Source organism: Drosophila grimshawi, unplaced genomic scaffold (genome assembly GCF_018153295.1).
Source record: "Drosophila grimshawi isolate 15287-2541.00 unplaced genomic scaffold, ASM1815329v1 contig_311, whole genome shotgun sequence".
Lineage (NCBI taxonomy): Eukaryota > Metazoa > Arthropoda > Insecta > Diptera > Drosophilidae > Drosophila > Drosophila grimshawi.
In genome coordinates this window covers 15184027-15207674 of record NW_025063098.1, presented here as the reverse complement: position 1 = coordinate 15207674, position 23648 = coordinate 15184027, and the positions used below count along the sequence as shown (strand labels likewise).

Sequence of the window (23648 nt, the reverse complement as noted above, 5' to 3'; positions counted from 1 at the left end):
AAAATAATATTAATAATATTTTATTCGTGGACTATTGGGACTTCCAAAAATAATAGTAGGCCAGGAAAATGTACATTGTTTATCCCTCTGCCAGAATGATTATTTTTCTGCTTCACTAAATTATTAAAGGCTCGAATAGATTATAGACTTAAGTGAAAAAATATTTAGAATAATTAAGGAAGAAATAATATGATTTAGATGTCTTTAAGGCTGATGAAAATACAAAGAAATTCGGGCTTAAATCAAATAAACTACAATGTTGAAAATAATGGTAAGTGAATTTAAAAGGAAAAATCATTCTGCAACACACACACAGGCACACACAAGTCAAGACGCAAGTCATGCAATTGCCAGCGTGTTCCATTTATAAAACTCAACTCAATTTCATGCAATGAATTTATTCTGATAAATGAAAGATAAAACTATTTATTTCATATTTTATCTAGCTGCAATTTTAGCAAATTCAAGTTGAACAATAATTCAGTAAGTAGTGAAACCCCTACTGACTTTTAGACAAGTTGAGAAATTCACAGAGTTCACAATTTCGATTTAATGCAAACATCCTAAATCCAAAAAGTACAAAATGTAAACGGCAATCAGATAAAGCGACATCGGAGTACATACACTTGAGCAAACACACTTAAGCAAACACACACACACACACACACAAACACACACACATGCACACTATCATGAGTCCTGTGGACAATATAAATGCAGGTCATGTGCTGTTTCACCTTTTACTGAGAGGGCGTGGCAACTGGAAGCTGCTGGCAATTTGATATCAGCTCAGGAATCGCTTTAAAAATTTGCACAGAATAGACACATGAATAGGGTCAAATAAATTAAGTAGCTTAGCCGAAAAAGACAAAAGGCCCAAAATGCGTAAGCCGCTGCCTAAAACTAAGCAGCAGCATAAGCATCTGTGGAAAGAGTGGGTCAGGGCCAAAACCTAAAGGCGGCCCAATCAATTCAAACTAAGCCCAGCCAAAGCTAAAAGCACCCGAATAAAAATGAAGGCTAGATAAGCTGTTGCCCAAAAAAAAAAAAAAAAACAAAACAAAAATAAGCAAAACGGAAGGAAAACAGTAGAAAAACCTCCAAACTAAAATAACAATAAGGTGGGGGGATTGATAGCTGGCTAGCTGGCTAGATTGATTGATTGATTGATTTAAATTAAAGACATTAGGCGGCTGGCCGTCTAATTGAATCGATCAAGGGCAACGCTAGGGGGTTGTAATCTTATGGGGGATGGGTTGGGGCACAATTGTAAATTGCTTTATAGCGACGCCTGCAGCTGCCTACACTTCATCGTAATGTCATTTTGGGGCAGGACACTTCATATAACACATCCCGTCGTCGTATTTTATGACACAAACAGGCCTCGCCCTCGCAGACTTATTGGTGGGGGAGGGGAAGGGCGGGACGTAAAGGTAGCCAAATAAACCAACAAATCAATTTGCCAGGTGCCTAGCACCCAAAAGCAGCCCAAACCCCAAGCAGAGCCCACAGTTGTCGTATCTGCTCCGCTACGTTTAGCTTTATTTCACTCTTGGTTGAGATTTATGAGCCAAGGGCGCGTTAGCCAGGAAAAAAAGAGAGAAAACCAAAAAAAAAAAAAAAAACATGGCAAATTGTTTTTGCTCAGCCGGCGCCGAAAGTTGCGCCTTGGGTTTGACTTGGAGCAAGGGGCAGGCAGTGTGCTGCTGCAGTATGGGTTAGTGTGGTGTAGGTGTGGGTTGCATAAGGACTCAACTGTAGACTCTCTAGACTCAACGCTGGCTTGACCAGTCAGCATTTATTATTTATAATAGTCGCCGGACTTTGCTTTTTGCTTGCAATTTAGTTTGCTTTGGCAACCTTTTTTAATAGATGACAGGCTCACCCACACACACACACACACATATATATATATATGTATATAAGCAAAAGCACACACACAGTGAGACATTGCCAGCCATCCGGCAAGCAGTTTGTGCCACATTCAATTGCTCGACCGGGTTTCTCATTCGTGTGGTTGTTGCTGCTGTTGCCTATCAGTAAACATTTTATTGTCACACACTCGGCACAAATGGGTCGCTGGACGAGCTGCTCGAGCAGCAGCAGTACCAGCAGCAACAACAACAGCAACAACAACAACGGCAGCTCATAGATCTTGACTGCTATACGGCAATCACAGCACAAAACAGTCAACAACAGCACGTGTTGTTATTATTGCCAGCGATGCTCTTTCTACGAGTTTTATGGCATTCTAATATAGCCAGTAAAGGTTGTGAAGTAGATAGATATATATCTCTCTATATATAAAAAGTAAACGTGTGCCAAATCTACCACAAAACATGACTTAAAAAATACTACAATAGTTGTTCAGTCTATAGTTCGAACCGATGTTATTTAAGTTTATCACTTAACTGGTTTTGATAGAAAAGGAAATTTAAGTTTAATTCAAGTTGAGAATGGATCTTTTTTCTCTCTCTCTTTACTTAATACGGACAGGTGCAGAACTGTTTCATAATTATCTTTTAATATGGATTTTTGGCTTCCAAAAAAAACGAATTGAATCCGTTAAACAGTTTATCAGCTAGCTAAGAAATAATTTAAGTGCCCAGACTACAATTTTTAAATATTATTTTATTTTTCTTAAATGGAGACAAGTCCAATATTCAAATATTTTAAATAAGCATAAGATACACATTTATTTGATTCAAGAACACATTTGTTATTCAACTTGCCCAGCATTTGCTAAGAGCATTTCTTCTTCGTCGGATTAAGCAAAGTTTTCGCCAATCTGGTTATTTCTTCAACGCGCTGCCATTATTTAATTTTTTTTATTTTTTATTTATTTATTTCTTTTTTGCAACCGTTGTAATTTTGTGCTGAGTTTCTTTCGTGTTGCCTTTTCCTTTTTATAGTCCGTTAAGCCTTTTTGGTCGTTTGACTTATTGGTTTTCTGCTGCTGCCAACGCAGGGCAAAGCAAGGGATAAGGGCAGATAGATATGGTGGCAAATAGCACCAGCTCAACTCTTTGCCATTAACGCAACAACGGATGGCATGCGTTTCAACGAGCTCAGTTGCACTTGCCGCTCGCCGCTGGTTGGACTGTTTGTCCACACCAAGCCACCCACTGGGCTGTCATGCGCCCGGCCTGCCATTGTATCCTTTTGCGCTGCTTGTTTACAAACGAGCTCTACACATAGGGGCGAGCTCTACACATATACAAATACATATATATATATATGTATATACACGGCTAAAGATAACACATGTGTGCAACAGCAGCGCATTGCCCGATGTGTAGGCGTGAGTTGCACAAAGGAATGGCGCCGCCAATTGCAACAAGCAAAAATATCAGGTTACACTGTCAAATATCAGCAATGGCTGTTAAGTACGCACTCGGCAACTCGTATCACATTTAAATTGATATAAATATAGAAACATTTCAGTGAAGGTATCTGGTTTCTCAGTTTAACTGTTGATTTACCACAATTTCTGATAGAGAAATAAATATTTAAAAGGAATACATTAGAAAACTAATGATGAAATACATATCATTGATATTTTGTAAATCTAATAAAAAATGAAACCTTTAATAGTTGGAAAACATTTAAAACCAATGCTACATTTCATATTAATTTTTGTATATATATCCATATATTTTACCCATTAAAATACTCAAATTTAAAAAGATATCAAATACATTTGATGGTAAATATTTGACATGGAATATTTTCGATTATTTTCCCACAAATGTGTTTGATTTATGTTGAAAGGGATCTAACACATTAAAAAACTGATTCTGAAATATTCATATTATTATATCTATATATTTTTAATAAGAATCATATTTCATCCATTGAATTCTTCAACTTGAAAGATATAAAATAAGATGACCTCTAAATATTTGGCTTAAAATGTTTTTATTGTATCTATATAACCCGGAAATTGGGTACTTCCTCACAATTTTGTCTATAAAAATGTTATTAAAAAATGATTACCAAGCAAAAGATGCTTGCTTAATAATTAATTCAGTTTATCTACCCGTCCAATATAATGTTCGATCCGAGTGGATTTGCGTAAATGTTGTTTACGGCCTGATATTCTCTTCATTTCGGTTGCATGTTTTAATGTGCTGTTAATTGAGAGAGTTGGCCAATAACTTTCGTATTTAACTCTATGAAGAATTCATTAGCTGCACACTTGAGGACGGGTTGAACTTTAGCTGCTGCAAACTTGGAACTTTGGGATCCCAAGTCGATTTAAGCGCCTTCTCAGCAATTATTGCAAGTTTTTCGTTTCCATCTGTTTTCGGTTTCAGTTTAAGTGCTGCCTCGCTGTTTTCAATTAAATGAACACCCCGAACCGGGAGAGCTGACCTCCACACAAAACGCCCGACGCCTGCCCCCAAAAAGCCGTTAACCGCCATTTGCAACGGCGTAATGCCGCAACCCGAAACCCATACAATGAGCGGGTGGAGGGGGTGCGGGGGGGCTGGTAGGGATTGTAACACGCCCCAATCGTTGCTTTCATTATTACAACGCTGGCAAATACAAACAACGATGAAAATTGTTGCCGCAATATTGAAAAAGCGGCGGTATTTGGTTTGGATTGGCGTTGCTGCTGCTTCGGTTGCTGCTCCATCTTCTGCTACGACTCTCCCTCTGCCAAAGTAGCTGCTGCCATGCATGGGCTACAAATTGAGCAACAAACCCTTAGCAACAACAACAGCAACAACAGCAACAACAAAATCAACATCAACGACAACAGCAAAAACAATCGGCAGCAGATTAAGTTCATGCCATGTTGCAGTTACAGTTACAGATTTTTGCCATTTGCCTTACTTTGTTTTTTTTTATTCTCTCTTTTATTTTTTTGTGTTTTGTTTGCTTGTTATTTTGTGTTTTTTTTTTTTTGTTTATATTTTTGTGCCATATTCATTTTTGCACATTTGCTGTGCTGTAGCCCAAAACAAATGTTGCCCGCAACCGATTTTCACTATACACACACGCCCACAACCAGCCACCCACACCCCCAGCAGACCCCTCGCAACCAGGACGCCTTTTGGCCAACTACGCAGCACCCATTTGAAACACCCTTTTGCGACTCGCTTTGGTGCCGTTTCCTTTTCAGGATCATTGGCAGCGGGTAACTTAACGGCGTATTGGTTTGGGCGGCCTGGGGAAAGTTGGGGCTTGTGGGGCCTGTGGGGCTCGTTGGGCTTGCGGCAGCGGGGTGAGGCATTGGGCGTTTGGCAAAAATATGTCACAGCATTTGTTACACATTTTCGGGTCAATTTTTTATTGCATTCTACATAAACCACCCCACATGATTCCAGCTGTTGACAACAGACCCAGTCGCTGCCACTGCCGCTGCCCCTGCCACATGCCTTCACACACAACCCCCACCCCATTGCTCCTTTCCATCTTTCTTTGGCACTCCACATGTTGCCCCTTACTTACTCGACGCATGTGTCGTTGACACTGGCTTGTCTTTTAGTTCTTTCAATTAAAATGCGCTCAACTGTAAAATCGTAAACACTTTTTGCCCGACCTCAAATAGTACCCCAAACACCCCAAAACCCCGCTAAGCACCAGCAGCAAAAAAAAAAGAGAGGAACAAAATCGTAAGCACGAACGTGCAAAATAACTGCAAATTAATTATGCACAACAAACGGCGTCGCCAACAAAAACCCCGCTGTATGCCAAACCACGGCACCCGACCACCTCGCCTCCACCATACACAAATCCAACAATGAGCTGCCCAGCTGCCCCTTAATTGTTGCTATAATTGTTGTGACCCCGCACAAGCTCCACAGCCGCGCCCAGTCACGATTGTGCGCTTCATCAGCACAGACTCGAGACTCGAGTCGAGTCGAGTCTGCTGCAGGGGGGCATGCTGCTGTGGGCTGCAAGCGGCTGTTGCTGCTGCTGCTGTTGCTGCTGCTGCTGCTGCTGGCTAGGCGTTGCCGAAATGCCGTGCCACACACACATACACAATACACAATGAACGCGGCGCGCTTTGCAAATGTCGACCGCAAATTAATTTACAACGTAAACTGCAAAATTGAAAATTATGTTGTAATTACTCAATTCTGACGTTTTTCCCATTGACCCAAATTTATGGGGCCATGCCACACAGACAACCACAATAGCAAACACAGCAACAATAACAACAACAACTAGAAATAAGATTTATCTTTCGTCGGTCGAAGATTAAATACGCTGAATGTCACAAACTAAATATATTTCAGATCTTAGCTAGACTACGTCGATTTTCTGACGATTCTCATATATATAATCTATATCCTTATGTTAATAATAGAATGTCAAACTAATGACGTTTATAGCAAATATTTTATTTTCATTTGCTACGTCGAAACTTTTTCAACTTAAATTCGCATTATAAATTAACTGTTTTTTACTTGTAGTTAATTATTGAAAATCGAACAAGAAATATAATTTTATTAACTATTTATTGTTTGGTGAGCTCTTTTTAACATTTAAGTCTTCAATGGTTATAAGTCAAGCCCTTTTTTTTATATATATATACTCTTTCAAACAGGAAAAACATATTTAAAATTGATCTACTAATTTTTTAGGCAAATGAATGAGCTTAATAATAAAATTCAAAACTAGCAAGAAAATGTTTATTAATAGTCTAAGAATTATTAGTTGGAAAACCAAAATATACTTTAAAGAGAAGACAATGAAATCCAATGAACCGTCACAATTCTTGACAAAATAAAAATGCCCTGGGCTAGAGTAAAATCGCCAGCAGATAGGGCTAACTCAACATTCACAACCAAAGCTGGCCATATCCCTGGCCAGGAGTCAGGCTTCTTCACCGGTCTCAGCCCTTGTGCCAATTTAAATGCGTAATTATAACGAGTGCGAGCAGTTAGAAAGCGTTCTTGGCCTGCATATTAATTGTGTGCCAGGGCCAGAGATATGTTGTTGCCGCTGAAGGAAGGGGGAAGGTAAAAATCTATGCAGGCCAGCATAGACAATGGGAATTTTAATTAAGGATCAGCGTGAGCAAATTTATTTAAAGGTAACCGAGGGGTTGAATGGTTGAGGTGTTGAGGGGGGATACATGAATTGGTAATCTGTGTGCATGTTTCAGACATTTCTCAACTCCAGCCAAATGCTTTGAATGCCTTGTGTGCCCTCTCTGCCAATTCAACTGCCAGTGAAAGTGGGCGGCCTGGCAAGACGCCAATTAACACTGGGCGTGGCACGAGTTTGTCAAACTCTAGCGCAATTCATAGTTCCGCTGTGGACCAAGAAAGTAATTGTCCCGAGGCCCCCTTTCAATAAGTGGTGGGCAGCATTATTGGGTCATATTGGGCCGAGCAAATGACAGATGTTTCCGTAGTGTAGCGGTTATCACGTGTGCTTCACACGCACAAGGTCCCCGGTTCGAACCCGGGCGGGAACAAACTTTTTTTTCATTAATTTGTATTTAAAATATAAAAAAAAAAACAATTATTTAAATGTAAATTTAAAAAAACAATACACACCCTGGAATGTATATACTATTTAGCCATAAATAAATGCCTTGTCTTTATAAAATCATACCATACAGCTTTAAATTTTGCTTACTTTACTTTTTGCTCTGATTTCTTAATAATTTAATGATTTTTTTATATGTATGACAACCGTCCACATAATGTAATATGTGTTGTTTATTATTACAATTCTCGGATCAGAAATTTAAAAAAAAAAGAGAAATCAAGAGAGCTGTGCTTCTTAAACAGCCTTAGGCCTCACTCGTTGCAAGAGTTTCCGTAGTGTAGCGGTTATCACGTGTGCTTCACACGCACAAGGTCCCCGGTTCGAACCCGGGCGGGAACAGGTCTTCTTTTTTGTTTTTACTTTAATTTCTTTTTATTTTAAGCATTTGATCCCGCATAACTTAAATATTATGCCATATTTAATGTATGTCATTCATATTTTGTGATATGATTTAAAAAAAAATCATCTCAAATTCAGAGTACACATACGGTGTTACCGTTCTTTGGTTTAGTTAACTAAAATACAAGAAAGGAAAACAATGTTCAAAAATAACTGCTCATTAATCAAAATCGCTACAAAAATCGCATTGAAAACGCCCAAAAAACAGCATATTAAGCTTAGCATAGAGCTTTTTGAAGCTTTTGTGTTGCATAGCATTTAGCATAACGACATACAAAGTTTAAAGCTACAAGTCGTGATTATATATTTTAGCACAGGCGATTATGAGCATATACTTCTCTCGTCTGGGATATTTTATGTAAATTATAAGCTTTAAGCAACAATAAAATCAAATTTTGTACTTCCATTTATTTGACCTACCTATGCCCTTTTGTTGACGCAACCCTTTACACTCTCTCACACACACGCTTACGCCCGCTCTCACTGTCTCTCTGCCGTTACGAACGCATGAGAGAGAGCTTTAGCCAAATTTGAGTACTGAACTTACCACGCGTTTCAAGCACTGAAAGCTTTATATAAACAAGAAGCGCAAACTTTTGTTGAGTCACAACACAAAAATGCTTATCAGTGTTATAAAAACATAAAATGTTATTAGTTTCCGATGATTGCTAATCCTAATGCTGATTGCCAATGTTAATTAAAGTTCCCCATAAACTAATCGATTGTGTTCAACAGTTGAGTTCATTGTTAAACGAAGAGAGTGGAAAAAAGCGCGCGCGTTGCCGGCAATCGACAAAACAAAACTGAAGCGTTCGAAAGCCCTGAGAACTTAACGAGAACTAAAAGTGCAATTTGCCGCGTTGCTTGTTGAACTGGGTTCGAATATCTGGTTGCTCTGTTTCCCCCTTCTCCCGCTCCATCGCTTACCCATTTCCAGCGAATGTTTATTTATATGAGGAATACGAAATACTTCCCCTTTGTAGATTCACTGCTCACAATCGAAACTTAACACAAATCGAAAGAGCGCAAAAAATATATATGTAATATTTTAGTCATGTCATATTACATCGTGAGAGTCTATTTCTATCAGGGAATTCACAGGTTAGCAATACACATTTCTAATCTCATCCATAATTTTCTTTTAATTTCTATTAGCCTCGATTTTTTGTATATTTTTGCTCTATTTATTTATTTAAACTAAACATCTAAGCAGGATTGCAAAGGCTTATTCGAAATATGAATTATCAGGTTTTTCTATTTTATATCTGAAATACTAAAATAATAAATGCGAAGACCTCCCAAATTTAACTATATATCCAATCTTGGATACTCTTCAACCCAAGTATGCAAAATTGGATTAAATATTGATAACTATCAATTAACAGAGGCATTTACAGTTTTACTCAGATATTATTTATTTATCGTTTAGGTCTAAATAATTTAAATAACAAATGCTGTTCGCAACTACGCATAATATGGTAAACAATTGGATAGCAATTGAGTTATGGGGACTCATAAATATCAGTAGTTGTATAATATGTGGTAGTAGTAGCAACAGGAAGAGAGCATTAAACGTACATAGACTAGCGGGTACATAAGCCTAGCTACAGTTACAACTAAGTCGCCTAATCCTTTGTGTGATCACGTATCCAGTCGAGGTACTGCGTGACACGTGTGTAAACGCCCGGATAGCCGGGCTCGCCGCACTTGTTGCCAAAGGACACGACGCCCAATTGCACCCAATGCGAGTCGTAGCGCATCATTAAAGGACCACCAGAGTCGCCCTGCAAGCCAGAGATGATGCTGTTAAATTTGTCAATCTATATGAGACTATATTCGCACTCACCTGACACGCATCGACTCCGCCATCGGAGTAGCCGGCACAAAGGAAGTTCTCGTTGATGGGTTGGAAATAGCTGCGATCGCAGTCCTCGTTGCGCCAGATGGGCAGCTCGGCCTGCCGCTGGCTAGTGGACTCCTTGCCGCCATAGTAGGTGGTGCCCCAGCCAACCACAGTGGCGCGTCGGCCGGGCAAACGCTCCTTGGGCGGCATACGTGCCCCTCGAGGCAGGCAAACGGGTATCACATACTTGGACTTGCGCACAGGCTTATCCAGCACGAGAATCGCTATGTCATTATAGAAGCCAATCCGAGAGAACCTGCATGCGAAATATATATGAATTAGCTAACTGAACCGTTGAGTTGACGAGCAGAGAATTCTCACTCACCGTTCGTGGGTGCGCACCTCCTTGACGGCAAAAGTGACAGGATCGGAGGGTTCAGCATCCGTGGAAAGATCTATGTCGCCCAGACGCACCGTAAACTGTCGGGCAGCGAATCTGCAAATAATAATATTGATTTAATTACACATATCATGACTGAAGCACCCTCTATAAAAATGACAGATAAAACAACGAACTATCTGCTAAACTTTTCCGTTTCCGTTTTTAACAAATATCTTGGTTATTCATTTTACTTTCTTTAATAGTAGCTCACTTTTCAGTTTTCGCATTTTGACAATTAAAACGGAAAACTTTTGGGTTTTTGTGAATGTGTTAAATTTCTGGGTATTCATCAAGCTTGCAAGTCAGAAATTAATAGTTTTGAACTCAATTAAAGCTATGTTTTCCAATTTTAATTATTTTTTCCAAAGGACAAATATATTTTACTTTCGTTAAGTACTTTAATAACGTTTCAAAGATATTGCAGCAATTTGAGGCATTATTAACTTACGGCTTTTGTCTGGAATCCCTGGTGCAATGCGCCGCTGTCAGAATGTACTTGGTGCCAATTAGCGAGCCACCGCACCAGAACTCCGTACGCTTTGGACCGTGCAGGAAGATGGCTGCCATCCAGGGCCACTGTCCGTTGGGCGCCTCGACGCCGCCGACAATGCGACCCGTTGAATACTCCTGCTGACCGCACTCATCCGGATCGACAATGTTATTGGCAATCTCATCCAGATCCTCTGGCTCCAGTGGCTCCTCAGTTGTGGTTGTCGTTGTTGTTGTCGGTGGTTTCTTCTGTGGTATGAGCACCAGACCGGAAGTGGGTCTGGAGCTGGGTCTGGCTGTGGGTCGCAGTGTGGCGGGTCGTTTTGTTGTGGCCAAGGTGGTGCTGCTGGTCTGTGGCCTAGCGGTAAGCTTCAGTGGACGCTGGGTGGTCAGCACTGTGGAACTCTCCGAGGCGCCAGCGGACAAGGGACAACACACGCCCGGCACAAAGAGACTCTTAAAGCAGAGCGACTCTCGCAGGCTGCTTAAATTCAGGAGCAGAGCAGGACAGCTGCTGAGATCCTCGCAACGTCCCGGACGACCGCTAGGTGTCTTGCAATAGTTCTCCGCATCCTTGGCGGTGCCAGCTTCCTCGCTGGCCAAGGCCAGCTGATCAAGTGGCCGCAATGTTGTGGAGCTGCCAGTGGTGCTGCTAGTGAAGCCATTACTGCTGCTGCTGCTAGCGGTGGTTGTGCGTGGTGTTGTGGGTATTTTAATTTTCTGCAATGACTGTGGTGTGGCTTGGCCTAGTTCCTCATTGGGTTTCTTCACTTTCTGCTTGTTTTTGTTCTTCTTCCGCTTCTTCTTCTGCTGCTTTGCGTCCTTGTTCTCCACGAACATGGGATTGCCCGACGCCACCCCCTCCGCCTGGCCAATGCGCTTGGTGGCCACCTGAATGGCACTCAAATTGGCCGGCTTTCCCGCTGGCAGCAAACTGTTTGCGGACAGTGTCTGCGTTGTGCTGTCCAGTATCTTACCCGAGATGCCAGGCACCGATTGTGATTTGAACAGAGGAGTTGCAGTTGTGTGGTCGCCTAATTCTGTGGCGGTGCTGCTGGTGGTTGTGCTCCCTTCACCACTAGCACTGCTACTGCTACCATTCTCCGTCTTGGCCTCCTGGCCGCCTCGTGTCATGTCCACCAGCATGTGACCCACTGTATTTAGAGCCCCCAGCGTCTCAGAGATGCGATGAAATGTCGAGGATGAGAGCAGGCGGGGCAAGGACTCATTGCTGCCATCGCTGTCATTCTCAGTTTGATCCTCATCGCTGTCATAATACTCGCTGTCATCCTCCACATCATCCTCGCTGGCATTGCTGCTGCTGCTGGCGCTGCTGATGCTGCTAGCTGAGTTCGCGTTATATTCCAAATCCTCGACCAGCTGGCGTCCGAGGCGTTTGTCGTGCAATTGCGGCTGAAAGAAAGACGCTGCCTTAATAGTTAAAGTTATGAATGCCCATGTTTAGCCAATTGCAAAGTCAAACACTTACCATCGTTGGTCAAATGCATCGGCTGTTCATCTTCCTCTGCGGAACCTTGGGTCTGCATCAAGATGCCAGCTCCAAGCACTGCAATCAAATTAAATGTAATTTTAATAAAACAATCCTAAATAGATTTCGATTATATTTATAAATAGAAAGAAGTATAATTTGCTTAGCATTTAATTGGGCTCAAGCATCATTAAATACAACTTTTATAAACATTTTTGTAATATTATTTTTATTATATTCTCATCAATTCATTTGCTCAGACTTTATTGAATTCTTATCTATTTGCTTGAATAAAAGTTCTTCGATCAATGAGACCAGCCACCTTTTAAATCAATTATCTGCTTTCTGCTGTTGGTAACCTAAATTTTAAATAATATATAAATAGTAATTTTTTTTTTTATTTTCCATCAAACAATTATCCATTTTTTGGCCTATGCGAAATGTGCTGAGCAGTGCCATTTGCCAATGGGGCATTCACTTTTCATACGAAATCATTTCTATATGCGAGCCAAAAAGGCTTGTCGTATAATTGGCCAATATTTCATTGTGTGGCGCAGCGGCAAGAAAATACAACAGCAGCTACAAAAAAAAGAGATATATATAAGCACTACAAAAAGCATTTTACCATTGGTATGAGCAATTTTATTCCCAAGTGAAAGTGACAAAGTTGCAGTGCACGCCTCGAAAAATGTTAATGAGTGGCGCACAACAAAAAAAACAAAAATAATAAAAACAAAATCTCAAGTCAAACTGTAACAGCTTAACCCGAATCGTCTGGGTGGAGATCAAAGATAAAATCAATTTTTAGTGGCGAGGAGAAATCTAAAGGCGACCTTGAGCTTCTGTCTCTGCATAAAGAATCAGTTTTATTGTATATTCCTCTATAACTCGAGAGATATTAAAGCCACAAGCCAAAATATCGCGAGTCATCTAGAGGGCGCGTAACAAATGCGAACTGCGATTATGTCACAACAAAGTAAATAAACATTAAACGCTTCAGTTGAAGAGCTACATGCGGATATGCATGGACAGTATTGCCGAAGATCGGCAGAGCGATAGAGCGAGATAGAGCGAGAGACAGTAAGAGAGAGACGCACCAGCGACATACTTTCTCATTTTTGGTTGTAGTACTACAGATGCGTAATGCCAATTTGTGGCATTATTCAACGCAACGGAGCTATGCATAAGTTAAAACACTGACTTTTTTTTAACAAATATTTATAGAAATATTGTAGTTTAAATTGCTTTATTAATAAGAAAACGTTAAATAGGGTTTTGACTGATATTCAATTAAATATTCAAACTTGTCCTCTTCAATCTTATTCTAAAGAAATCAAGTAAAATGCTGAGTTTTTCATTGGTTACTTATAGACAGGTTGTAATTTTTATTGGCTTATTAATTTAATGGCACTAACAATTATATTCATAATTTAAATATATTCTTAAATCATATCTTATATTCTTCAGCATGCACCTTTTTTCTAGGAAATTATTATAATATTTTTATAATATTCAAGAAGCTCATTTAAGCCACAAAATTGTACTTTCTTTAAAAATTTACATATAATTTATTTCTCAACGTATTCAGAAGTAAATACATCAGGCTTCAGCTAAATACATTTAATTTCCAAGTCATAACTTAAAAAAATTATGAAAGCCAATAAGTGCTGTCAATTATTATTTACAATCAAAACTACACTTTTTCTTATGAAAATTATCAAAAATTGATTTTCCAGCGCGTTAATATTCAAACAAACTGAATTCCAAAAGAAAATCCCCGCAAACAAATGCAAGTAAGCAATCAAGCAGCTGTTTCTATTATTATATTGCTTTGATGCCAACGAAAGTGAAAATCCCGGCTAACCGGCTGGGGAAAATAAATTGTCAGCGTTGCTGGAAAAATATTTGCAATTGAGCAACGGTCACGCTGCGGCGCGGACAATAAAAGACAAAACAGCTGCAATAACTTCCGAAGCAATGGATAAATATAACATTAAATTGTGGATATCGCGGACACTAACAACAATTCGCCAGAGTTTGGCTCTGTGCAGCAAGCGATGACAGCGCAACATTTTTTGTAGTAGTTGCATAATGTGTATGGATAGGCCGACGTGTTGCGGTAATACCAATAGACACTTACAGGCGCTACAAAACGTGTCGCTGTAGTATCCGATATAGATGGGTTTTGTATCTACGAGTTTTGTGCAGTAGCTGGACAGCTGCTAGCGACAATTTGATTGGCCTTGGACGCCTGAGTGCGCAATTTGCATTTCGGGCAACTGGTTTTGTGATGTGACGTCACTTGGCGGAAGATTTTGCAGCGGTTGCTGCCAAAGAAAGTTGCAGACTTAGTCACGTTTTTTTCTTCATTTTTTTTTTGTTTGATTCGGATGCGCATTATGGTTTTTTTTGGTCATTAATTTGAAAAGGAGAGAGAGATAACAAAGCGTTTCAGCTTGAACTTGAGCTTAGGGTTTCACTTTTACAATAAAATGAAATAAGATTGAAGATAAATAAAAGTAACTAAAAACTTGATCTCTTTTTTGTCTTTCCTCAACGAAATGTAGCTCAATTTAAGTGTTGAAACCGTGTTGTTAAGCCGCACTGCGTTTATTTATAGAGCTGTCTGAACTCAATTGGTTGGCCACTTCGCACCCATTCCTAAATTCAAGTTCGTTGCCTAAGTCTTTTGTTTTTAAACATAGATAAAAACAACAAAATGATTTTTGAGAGCAACCACAACACATTAGCACAGAAAAACACTTATAATTATTACAAAATATATTGTTTCGTGAATTTTCGAATACCCACCTAGGCACAACAAATATGCATTCAAATGCATTTTTGTTTTTGTATCACACCAAATCCGAAAAAACTTTTATTTCATTTGCAATAAAATTAAACTGTGGTGTATATATAATTTGGTTTTTAACTTTCGTGGTTTGTTATTTCGTTAATTTGTTTGCTTTTTGTTTGTGTTTGTTTATTGTTATTTAACACGACTCAACGAAACCGACAACTTGGACGAGCTTAACGAAACGACATGCAGCGAGCGATTGAAAATGAAAGTGTTAAATGCCGCGGTATACAAATAATTTTTTTCTTGTTCAGAAATACTTTTAATATTATGATTATATTATGTATATGAACTGCTCAACTGTTGTAATAATTATTTACTTTGCAAAATGTTTATTTACTTTTGCAAATTGCGCAAGAATTGCGTAAAAATTATCAACTTAAATTTCACTTTAAAACCATGAAAACACTTTAGTTGTTGATTTTTCACTTAAATTGTAAACGGTTTGTTACTGCTTTTAGTGTTGCGCCTGCGCCGCGGCTGCTTCCGTGTGCCGTTGCTGCCCGAGTTCGACTAAAATTGAAACTGAAACGACCAGAGACAAAACGATAAAGCAGACACTACAACAACTATAGCAACACCAACCACTATAACAACATGAACAACGACAACAACAAAAGCAGCAGCAGCAACACAATAAAACCGCTTGGCGTCTCACTCACAGTGGAAGACAGCTTTGAGGGGCTTTGAGTTGCGGTCGGGTGAGCGGAGATCTTTCTTCGTTTGGCTTTTGTACAAAGAGTGTGGACTTAAGACCACGAAGGTAGCAAAGATACGTACTGGGTTTTTACTTTCTTTCAGCTTTGCGCCTTTTGCATTAATGGATTGCTTCGTCGAACATGCTGAGCTTGGATTCTGTAATTATCTGTAAAGGTTTTCGACCAAAAAAAAAAACAAATAGCTGCCTCCAGCTGTTTCGACTATTTCTCATTCTGTGCACCTTCAACGCAAACCCCAATGAACCCGCACCTCGTTTAGGCCGTGTAAACATTATGGCCACACGCCCACCTATCCATCAGCGTACTTAGGCTCCGTGCTCAGGTAATCCCCAGCATTTTCAGCCAAAATTTTTTGCGTAACCTTCGCTGGTTTTTTGTTTATTTTTGTAGTTGTAGCTGGAAATTACTGTGTTGCAATAGACTATTGAGGGAACTCTCAGTGTTGCTTTAGGTGATTCATGCGGTTTCCCCCACAACCGATTTTGGCCTACTTAAAATGCGAATTGATTGTGAAGATGTTTTTTTGTGAAGACGAAGTTTTAAGCATATATTTTAAAATATTATTCACTAGAGTTCAATAGAGTTGCGAGCGTGTTAAGATGTGGAAAACCCAAATGTTAAACTTACGATTGTTTTCTACAGAAGTCCTTGAGGGATTTGTGTTTAAATCTATTATATTCAAGGTTACAAGCAAATAATTGTTTATCAATATTTTAACATGTGTCGGGTCTAGCCGACTGCGCAATACTCTGATAGCTGGTATCAGGTAGGAAGTAGGCCGCAGTAGGTTGGCATGCCTCGACCATTGATACTTAAATTAAATTAATCAAATTATTTGGATACTCTAGTTCACAATGTGCTTGTATGATGAGTCAAATGTTTCCACAGATATAACATTGTCAAAAGTGATAAGATTTTCAAAACCTATGACATTTTGATCATGGCTTACACTCATGTCTCCATTTCAAGGTGGAAACGCGATTCTGGCTCAAAATTCATGTCAAAATTATACTCTCAATAAGAGATTTAGGGAAAGGGCAAAACTTTCCACAGCACAGTTTTACCTCTATATTAATACTATATTTAAAGTTGGAAACACGTGTGTAGCGACACAGCCACAATTTTGACAAAAGGGCTCAGATTTTTAAAAACCACGCAAGCAACTCTTTCCATCGCTATCACAGTATACAAATGTTATAGTATATAAGACTATGACACAAATTCCCTGGACATTTGCATATACATTTTTTATGATGTATGATTCTATATTTTCTAGCATGGTAAAAAATAATCTCTCAAGTACTTCTTTGATTAAATATGGATCACTACGATCAAAAGATTTAGGGCACAAACTGGTTTGTTAAGAACTTCAGCATTTTATTTATGTTTCAAGCGCTAAGCTCTTGAATGAATATAATACAGTAACCCCTAGCCTCTGGCTCTAGTTTTCTGCATCTCATTTGTTGGAACTTGCCCGCGTCACTAACGACCGTGAAAAGCAAAAGTGTGGAGCGTGTGAGCAACATAATTAATTGGGTATTCATGCGAACCTGAGCCCCAAGTTGTTTAACAACTGCAAAAGTTAGAAAACTTTTTTCTTTTTATGCCCACTATTGTTTGCCAACTGTTGACACCTTTAAAAGGAAAGCAACAACAGCACTCTAATAACAACATGTAACATGTAGCAACAAAAATGCTAGCTAGTCTTGCCTTAATGGCTGAGAAAATGTGTAAATTATAATGTATAAAATATATATGCAAGTGTACAAATTGTATGGAAATATAGGAAGGTATGTACAAAGAAATTTTATTTAAATTTATGAGTCGTTTGCTTTAATTTAAATTACGCGCCTAACAGTGAACTTTAAGCTTTTAGCAATGCGCATGTGCTTTTATTACTTTACAAACCTTTGAAAGCTTTCTAACAGCTGCTTACACACAAACGATTTCAAAAGTCGTTATTTTTCAAACGCCAAAGTGCTTTGAGGACAGTTTCAAATTATTATATTATTATTTTTTTTTTATTTATTTACTTGAATTATGTACAATTAAAAGCATTTTTAAGAATTAATCTACAACTACAATGTTATTGGAATTTTTTTTAAACATTAAGCATTTAGGAATTGAATTCATATACTATATCATTTATATATGTATGTATATATATACTTTATCAATAAGTGATATATATAGAGAGTATTATATATATATGCTATTTAGCTCATTCAGTTTAAAATTGGTTGACTTAAAGCTTGTGCGCGAAAGCTTAAGATTAAATACTTGTTTGTGAACAATTAACATTTAATAAAGTTGTACGACTTGCAGAGAAATTTAGGTTCAGTGAGGGCGAGCTGGATAGCCATATTTACAACCGAGCCGGCGCCAGACTCGCATATCTTACAGATACTCGTAGAACACAATCCAATAGATGCCATTGAGGCTGGCAAAGAGTGCGGGAAAAAGCACCCGAGATGCTCGATCAATGTAGATGGCGCGCTTAAGTCTCTCCTGGGCGGGCGTTAACTTCGGCTTGGGCATCTCCGGCTCCGGTGCTGGCGGTGGCGGTGGTGGTGGCCGTATGGTTGGTGTCAGTATAATGTGCGATTCCTGACGCGGAATCCAAGGCCCATCGGCGTCCAGCGGCGGACGCACCACGCGACGAGTAGTAGTCACAATCTAAGTCAATAAATGATTCATATAATCAAAGATGTGTTTTTTTATGCAGAGCTGAGTGCACTGAGAGAAAGCTGAGTGCACTGAGAGAAAGCTACGGCTTACCCTTAAGAGCTTAATTTTACATAAACATTGAATAATACCGTAATCGCTCGTAAATAGGAACTTACAAAACAAGATTTGGACATACAATAAAAACACAATCAAATTTAAAAGCACAGTTAAAAGTAATAATAATAATTAAGTGTGTCAAACATGCTTGATTAAATAATGAAAATAATAAAAATATAAATCAAATGAAAAAAAGTAACTTTTGTAGTTATTTTAAAAGTTTATTAATTGATTTTTAATTTTAATTAAATTTCAGTGTCTAATTAAATTATAAAATAAATTAATCTATATTTGATTATGACTGCAAATAATTAATTAACAAGCTATCACTTTAAAATGTATTTATATATATTTATCAATATATTTCAACTTACTCGCTTATTTTTGGTCATCTCGTCGAATATCTTCTCAATTTTTTCAATTTTCTCATCGGCCAGGGGCAACATTGTGGGCTGTTTATTAGCCGCTGCATTGCTGCCACCAGGTGGTGCTGCCTCCGCCTCTTTCTTGGCGCCATCGCCAGCCACTGGCTTGGGTGGATAAGCCATGGGCTTAGGTATGGGCGTATCGCTGAGCACAATGTTTATCAGGCAGTACTCCATCAGAGCCATGAACACAAACACCGTGCAGACGGACATGAATGCGTCCACTGCCTTCAGATAGGAAACGGGCGGCAAGGATGACTGCGACTTCGCGTGCTGTGTGGATAGCGTTAGCAGTGACGTCACGCCCAGAGTAACACGCGCTGGTGCCGCCTCCGGTTTAATCCAGAACGAAACCCACGACATGATCACAATCATGCAGGTGGGTATATATGTATTGAATACATAGTAGACCAAGCGACGCTTCAACGTGAAAACTACCTCCAGGCAGGTGAAATTCCCCGTCGAGTAGACTTGGGTGCAGTCAGCGGTTTCGTTGCGTATGAGCGCCACTTGTGGCAACTCAATGTTCTCATCCACCACCAGCGGTGTGGTTGGGTCCCATTGGAAGATCAGATCATCAGTGGTGTGCGATACTAGGAAAATAGTAGGCGGATTATGAGCGGACTTTTATTTAAGTGCAGGCACAATTTGAGTAGGGAATCACTAATGGATTGATAATCCATCCAGGATCACATTTATTTTTGTATGAAAACATTATTTGAATATGTTCTGCTCTACTTGAATTATTTTTTGAGTGAATCATTAAGTTGCAGACTTACAGCTCTCCATTTGTAGCTTGCACTCCTGTGTGTCGTGTGGATAGATGGCAAAGTTCATAATGCAGGATAGCTTCAGCGTTAACTTGACCATATAGAGTATGGTCTTATCCTTGTAGAGCCACATGTAGTGATTGGGTATGGTCATCGTTTGGAAGGTAACCGATTTGGCATTCTTGAAGAAGGAGTCGGGTCGCCACATGTTCTTAAGCCAATCCACTTCAAGCAGCCGATACTCTTGCGTCATGTTCTCGGGCAGACGCAAACGATGATCCTTCCAGGTCTGGGCAAAGAACACATCGGCAACATACGTCATTGAGTTCTCATCGATGGAGTCCAGACCCATGACGGTAACATGAAAATACACAATTGTTGGTTGCCCCTCCTTCTTGGGTGGACGCATTTTATCATAGCGCTTGATATCCTCGGGCAAGATATCGGTTATGGCCAGACTTTGTCTATGGGGTGTGTGAGTTATAACAAGGGTAAATTGTAGATAGGCTGCTGTGGCTATACTCACTGAAATTCTCCCTTTGCATAGTGCTTGAGGCAAATGCAGCAAATGACGAGCAGTATTATTTGCGCGACCATGACTGTTAGCAGAAGGACTCACTCTGCAAAGGTGATGCAAAAGGATACACGTTGAGAATTTAAACCGATGTCTTGATTGATATGCGACCGTGACACAGCCTTGCTGCTGGATCACAGCAAAACTCTCGAACGGTGTCACTGGCATTGACAATGCATCGAGAGTTGTGTCAATTGACGAAAATAGCAACAATTATGCTGCTTAACGGTGTAAATAAAATGTAAATGGTTAGAACAATGGCGGGGACAGTTAGCGCACTTCCTGCACAATAGCCTCGGCATTGGCAACCCTACTTGCCCCGTTCCCCTCCTTTCACTATCTTTCTCTTTCACTCTCTCTCTCTATCTCTCTCTCTCTCTCTCTCTCTCTTTCTGTCTATCTCTCGCACGTTCTCTCTGACCCACTCTGTCTACACATGGAGGCCACAATACCGACTTAATTCACAATTAAAGCCACTCGAAGCGACCGCGTGGGCGGATTGAAAGCAGCAAGAGCAGGATCGGAGGCAGAGGGTCGCTGCAGCTTTAAGTGGTCCGTGCGCCTTTTGTGCAATGCCGATGCCGCACAAAATGTGCCCCATTGAGCGCGACACGGCGACGGCTTGTGGAGGCAGCAAAGGCAACGGATGCAATAGACAAGGACAATTCGCATGGTAGATGGATGTATATATGTATGTATACATAGCTATGTAGGTAGTTACGTATGTATGTAGTACTCGTCTACAATACGTCATTGGCTGGCGCAGTTATTCCTCATGCCTTATTAGGCCAACATGCCTGATTTAATTTCACTTTTAATTAAACTGATTGATGAACGCGCTCAAAAGAAATTTATAGATTTGGGTATAATTCGAATATTTGAATATCCGTTTTTTGTGAGAATGTATGTGTTCATGTTTGATTATGAAAGATGATAGCTTAATATATAATACATAATGTTAAGAAATTCTACAATTGTTTTCAAATATTTTTATTAATAATTTTTTTTTTTTTTCATTGAAAGATGGAAAAAATTGGCGAGAAATTTACAAAATAAATTTTTACTGCGACCTTTTATGCTTATTCAAATATAGGATATACTCGTATATATAAAAAAAAATATATATGTATACATAAAATCTTTTGAAAAAATATTTAGCAATTTATTCATTCTATATATTCCATTTTTTTTTATTAAATCATACTCTTTAAGATAAAAATATGGTTAAAAATTTTTTCCATCTGATTTTATAATTTGTTATTATTCGTCAAAGTAGAATATGGTTTCAAATATGGTTTAAATGAGTTTGTGGAATTACAAAATAAAATATTGAATAAAGAACGAAAAAGTTTTTAAATTTACATATTAGAGTTCTATAAAAATGTGTTGAAAATGAATTTTCAAACTTATTTTGTAAAATAAATACGCTTCTATTTAATTTACTTCTTGCGTGGTTAAAAACTGGCACAGATTGGCAATTAATGCACTCTATAGATTTTGAAATCCTCACAGCGATTATATAACATCAGCTGGACGCTACGCTGCACATTTTGCAGATCATTAAAATATTATTTATATCACAAAAATATAAATAATTTATTTATATCATTTAATTTCGGAATTCGTTAGCTTTAATCTTTATTTTTGTTGTAAATATTTGAAACACTTTAAATTTATGTTGAATATTGTAATGGATTGGTTTATGTTTTCCCGATTTGAACGTCTTCGCAGTTCGAACAGTCGCTGACAACTGACGGTTGGAGCCGAGCAATTTGAATTTAAAACGTTGCCAGGCGAGTGCAGTAAAATGTTCACCAACGAAGGCGCAGGATGCAGGATACAAGATGCACTGACTGATGCCATCTATAGTTGTGCCTGTGTGTGTGCCTGTGTGTGTGTGTGTGCTATTGAGACAATGTGGTTGAGTCGCTAAAAACCTTTGAGTGCTCGAAAAGTGAAAGCCCTGAGAAACTAGGGAAAAGTCTTTAATGCAGACTGTTCTAAGGCAAGTACATATTTGAGTATATAAGTATATATATATATATATATTTATATATATATACATCCACTATATATGTATATAGTATGTTATTGTTTAGTGCTGCCGTCGTCTGTGTGCTTCTCTTTGCCATAGTCACTTAACATAATTTCGTCAAGTACTTTGGCATTGCCTTTCCACATAATCTGCTCGGGCCTCTGTCGTCATCGTCATTGTACTGATGAGCCCTGGTACTACTCACTCCTCCTCTCTCCCTCTCGCATCACAACCCCCTGGCCACATTTAGCCAGATTTGTGTGCGTTTAGCTGCACTGCCGCATATTGATTGCCTTGGACCCCCAAGTGATCGAATTTCGGTGCGGGTAAATAGAAAAGTGTAAGCGTGAAAAACTGTCCCCAAGCATTATGTGAAAGTGTTTCTTTAGTTTCCCAATCAATTGGCTTGTTAGTCGCACACGAAACAAGCCAACAACTTCTCAAGTGGCTCCCAAGTGTCTCTTTTTTGTTTTTTTTTTTGTCGCAACAGCAACAACAATGACAGATTATTTTTGTTTTTTCATTTTGTTGCAGAGGAGAGAAGGTTAAGCGCAGTTGCCAAATGGCTGCTAATGGAATGCAATCTCCCGATAATCCAATGAACTCACTGACGTCAAGCCGAACAAAGTCTAAATGAAAATACTATTCAATTTAAGCCAAGTAAACACTTTAATTGCCATTTTCGATGAATTAATCATTATTTAATTTATGTCTGGAATAAAATAAATAATTAAATGAAAATAATAATCATTGTTCTATTCGATAGATTAATAATTGTTTTATTTATTTATGAAATTAAAATAAAATATGTTACAAATTCGAAAAACTTGCAATTATTTGATTATATTATATGACTCGTAGCCCATTCTTACAACAATCTGGAAGATATGAATGATGTAAAAACCAATATTTATAAAAATCTCAATTAATATCAGTTACCATATTATATTATTAGCATAAATATGAGTTGTGGCGAATATCATAATCTAGTCAGGTGTTTATTACAAGCCATAATTGAAAAGAAGACGAGACGTAACCTTGACGCAGCTTGTGTCCCCATACACACATCTCAGAATGCATGTATGTGTGCTGTGTGTGTGTGTGTGTGTGTGCATAGTACGTATACTTACTTATATATTCGATTTCTTATGCTACACGCCCTATGCCACGCCCACAGGCCAAGCACTCAACGCCTTGCCGCAGACACTTGAGCAACACATCCTTTTGGCCTTCCTTTGCCGCAACAGCAACAGCAACAGCAACAACAGCTACGCCATCAGCGTCGTTATTAAATTATCTCTGATGCGATA

At 38.9% G+C, this 23648-nt stretch overlaps 3 protein-coding genes and 2 non-coding genes across 6 annotated transcripts in view; 2 read left to right on the top strand and 3 right to left on the bottom strand.

Moving 5' to 3' along the window:
- Nucleotides 1-8752, bottom strand: part of LOC6567719 (nicotinamidase) — a 31305-nt gene extending 22553 nt beyond the window's left edge. The window contains exon 1 of the mRNA XM_001994143.2: nucleotides 8459-8752. The gene's annotated coding sequence lies outside the window, so the exon portion shown is untranslated. The remainder of the gene's footprint in view (nucleotides 1-8458) is intronic.
- Trnav-cac lies at nucleotides 7363-7435 on the top strand. Its single transcript has one exon. It is a non-coding gene; the product is annotated as a tRNA-Val (tRNA).
- On the top strand, nucleotides 7779-7851 carry Trnav-cac. The gene has a single exon. It is a non-coding gene; the product is annotated as a tRNA-Val (tRNA).
- Nucleotides 8753-9338: 586 nt separating the features above from the next.
- Nucleotides 9339-15030, bottom strand: LOC6567722. The gene is made up of 6 exons (XM_001994144.3): nucleotides 14986-15030; nucleotides 12175-12252; nucleotides 10645-12112; nucleotides 10140-10250; nucleotides 9758-10070; nucleotides 9339-9695 (listed from the first exon to the last, which is right to left on the bottom strand). The coding sequence occupies exons 1-6, from the start codon at nucleotides 15014-15016 to the stop codon at nucleotides 9537-9539; spliced, it is 2160 nt and encodes a 719-aa protein (XP_001994180.2). The 5' UTR covers nucleotides 15017-15030; the 3' UTR covers nucleotides 9339-9536.
- Nucleotides 15031-17956: 2926 nt separating this feature from the next.
- LOC6567723 (glycine receptor subunit alpha-4) lies at nucleotides 17957-21815 on the bottom strand. Of its 2 annotated transcripts, XM_001994145.3 has the most exons (5): nucleotides 21747-21815; nucleotides 20256-20349; nucleotides 19739-20193; nucleotides 18909-19552; nucleotides 17957-18426 (listed from the first exon to the last, which is right to left on the bottom strand). In XM_001994145.3, exons 2-5 carry the CDS (start codon nucleotides 20324-20326, stop codon nucleotides 18148-18150), a joined length of 1449 nt encoding a protein of 482 aa, XP_001994181.1. In that variant the 5' UTR covers nucleotides 20327-20349; nucleotides 21747-21815; the 3' UTR covers nucleotides 17957-18147. The 2 variants fall into 2 exon arrangements, with proteins under 2 accessions (XP_001994181.1, XP_043071077.1); XM_043215142.1 differs by lacking the exon at nucleotides 21747-21815 and having other exon boundaries at nucleotides 20256-20652.
- Nucleotides 21816-23648: the final 1833 nt, after the last annotated feature.

Coding starts and splice junctions, on each gene's coding strand:
- LOC6567723 (XM_001994145.3), bottom strand. CDS start 20,326: ATGGTCGCGCAAATAATACTGCTCGTCATTTGCTGCATTTGCCTCAAG. Junction 20,194..20,255: donor TATGCAAAGGGAGAATTTCA/GTGAGTATAGCC, acceptor CACACCCCATAG/ACAAAGTCTGGCCATAACCG. Junction 18,427..18,908: donor AGATGACCAAAAATAAGCGA/GTAAGTTGAAAT, acceptor TTATTGACTTAG/ATTGTGACTACTACTCGTCG.
- LOC6567722 (XM_001994144.3), bottom strand. CDS start 15,016: ATGCATTTGAATGCATATTTGTTGTGCCTAG. Junction 12,113..12,174: donor GATGCATTTGACCAACGATG/GTAAGTGTTTGA, acceptor CTATTAAGGCAG/CGTCTTTCTTTCAGCCGCAA. Junction 9,696..9,757: donor GCGGAGTCGATGCGTGTCAG/GTGAGTGCGAAT, acceptor TCTGGCTTGCAG/GGCGACTCTGGTGGTCCTTT.